This window comes from Austrofundulus limnaeus, unplaced genomic scaffold (assembly GCF_001266775.1).
Source record: "Austrofundulus limnaeus strain Quisiro unplaced genomic scaffold, Austrofundulus_limnaeus-1.0 Scaffold48, whole genome shotgun sequence".
NCBI lineage: Eukaryota > Metazoa > Chordata > Actinopteri > Cyprinodontiformes > Rivulidae > Austrofundulus > Austrofundulus limnaeus.
Window position 1 is genome coordinate 1,169,622 of NW_013952450.1, and position 2,718 is coordinate 1,172,339.

Genomic DNA, 2,718 nt, shown 5'->3' on the forward strand with positions numbered 1-2,718 from the left:
ATGAGCGTTCACGCTGCAGTCACTTTGAAAACATCAGATATATATCCGATTTAAAACCACGTACTGAAACGGCCTGGGTCGGATTTGAAAAAAATCGGATTTGTCTCGTTCAGACTGTCATAAAAAAATCGGACACGAGTCAGATGGGTCAAAAAAAATTGGATTTGGGTCGAATTTGCCTGCAGTGTGAACGTAGCCAAAGACAGTAAAAAATACTGTGAAAAGCAGTTAAAAGCTCTTTTTACTCACGAGCGCTTGGCTTTGGATTTTCTTTTTGAATTGAGTCAAAAGGTAACTTTGTTCCATCAGAGGGAAATCTGTTGAAGAAAATAAGATGCTTAGTTGTTATAAAAACATCATGAACTTTTTATAACAACAACAACAACAATAAACTGCAGAGGTTTATTCAAGAAGTTCTGAGCAGGTAAATATGAAAAGTTTTCTTTGAAACACTGAAAGCTCATGATGAATTGACTGATTTACACCAAAACCTCATCGTTTGTGTATTTAGAATTTTTTTTAAATAAGTCTGTTTCTCTTTTTGATTTCTGATGAGAGAACAGTACCTTATGTGATCATAGAGGTCATGCCAGGAGGCTCCTTTTGGCACGGGGAAGGACATCTCTCTGGGAATAGAACCAGTTCCCCGAGAAGAGGTCAGGCCCATCTGCTTTGCTTCATTGAAGGAAACTCCTGTTCAGAGACATTGAACAAAAAAAGCCTTGTTTTTATGTTGTGTTACACTAAAAAAAAACATTCCTTAATGTCTACTATCATTCTATTGGCCTTCAAGTAAAGCACTGGTATCTTAGATTAGATGAAAAAAATAAATAAATAACTGTGACATAACAAAAATGTGGACATTACAGGAAACGAAGACAGCAAAGTTAAGGAAGAAAGCCTAAGAAACAGTTTTAATTCTCACCTGGATCTAGCAGCAGGTCACTGGTAAACATGTTTTTGACAGCCATGTTGGCACAAAGCTTGATGCTCTTCAGGTGACTGTAGTGGCGATTGAGGTAGACAGAAAGCGTGAACTGCAGATCTATCATCAGACAGGTCCAACGCACCGAGGCGGGAGCTCGGTCCATCATACCTGCGTCACATTTGTGCCAACAAAACATTGAGAGTAAACCAAGCTATGCAAAATAATTGGATGAAACGCAGGTGTGATGGTTTTTGTAATACCATGCTTCATAGTTATGGATGTGCATTCATCAACAGAATCCTTTGCAGCTCCACACAGGAAAGGAAACTGAAGCCATGTAGCTGTGGACTTGAACTCTTTAAGCATGTTGGAAAACGATATTCGGACCACTTGACCCCCCTGCAGAACATAGGAATGCACACAGAAAGACAGATGGGTGTTTTTATTTTTCTTTCATGTCAATTCAAATCTATTTTACACCTAAAAATATCATTTTTATACAACCTAAAAACACAATGGCCTGGTGTCCGTTTTGACCACCAGCTGTAATATTGCTGTAATATTTCTGCTTGAGCAAATCAGCATCATTTACCCACATCAATGTACCACTTTAGTACAATGTGAAATACCACACTGGTATTTCACATTGTGAATGTGCAAAGATGAACAAAAAAAAAAAAGCAATCGCTGAAATGCTTTGACTAGTAAATAAATCTAAAGATTTGTTAAATAAACCGTATTGTAGGTGTAAAAAGATAAATAAGAAAATATTTATTTTATTGCTCTATGCATAAGCAGGTCTGATACCTCCACAGTGACATCAAGGTGAACCATGAAGTATTTGTCTGGAGTGGGCCTGAAGAGAAGGTAAAAGTAGCGACCTGTCAGCCCCAGGGAGTGGTTGGTGCTTTTGGGAACCAGGATGTAGCTGTTGGCAGGGACAGGACCTTTGATCCGGAACACTGGACACATTAATGTCTTGTCCTGGACGATTCAGTGTTGGATAAAAWATATATATATATATATTAAAAAAAAAGGTCAGCTGAGTTTGAGTACCTGCAGTTTATTAGTTATTGTCGATACAGCGATATGTCTGGTGAAAGTTCCATCTTCTTTAAGCTCATCTGCAGCTCGCAACACAACACTTTAAAAACACATTTAGGATTGTTTATAAAAATGGGGGAAAGGGAAAAAGTCTCTTAAATTTTATACATTTAGAGCAAAATGTTACCGTATATACTGACACGTCGCCCACTTTGGCCGACTTTTTCCATTCTTCAAGCTTGACATGTTTGAATATGTTAACATAGGGATGCTGCCAACCTGCAAAATCAAAACATGAAACATACACAGAAGCTTTCTTCGCTATGATCACACGCTAGTTAGTTTCCACATACAGCACATTCGATAAATTAAAACACCTAAAACTTTACTTTAAAACTTGGACATAAACTTTACCTTGGAATGCCATCGATTGGGAGAAATCCACCTGTTTGTATTTTAGCTAGAAAACAGGCAGAGAGCTAATAAAAGAGAGAAAAAAACGTTTCTTTATCTCGAAATAAATGACACAGTGACAATGTACTGTGTTATACGGCATTATAAATTTCAAAAGCATTTGAATTTTCTTTCTAAATACCATGTGAAAACTACATCAAACTTGTTTTGTTTCTGCAGTTGTTTTCTTCCCGCTTCAGCCTCCGCTGTTTCCAGGAGGTACACTTCGCTGCAGCATGCAGCTCGGGGCGGTGACAGACCTTTCCGTCAGTCATACCTTATATGGAAATGGG

General features: G+C 38.0%; 1 protein-coding gene across 1 annotated transcript in view; it reads right to left on the bottom strand.

Moving 5' to 3' along the window:
• Positions 1–2,685, bottom strand: part of wdr90 (WD repeat domain 90) — a gene marked incomplete in the record, with an annotated part of 22,990 nt that extends 20,305 nt beyond the window's left edge. The window contains 8 exon segments of the mRNA XM_014008180.1: positions 250–317; positions 567–693; positions 926–1,096; positions 1,189–1,327; positions 1,736–1,912; positions 2,160–2,251; positions 2,387–2,451; positions 2,568–2,685. Of these exon segments, the coding sequence (XP_013863634.1) occupies positions 250–317; positions 567–693; positions 926–1,096; positions 1,189–1,327; positions 1,736–1,912; positions 2,160–2,251; positions 2,387–2,399 (787 nt within the window).
• Between the last annotated feature and the right edge of the window lie 33 nt (positions 2,686–2,718).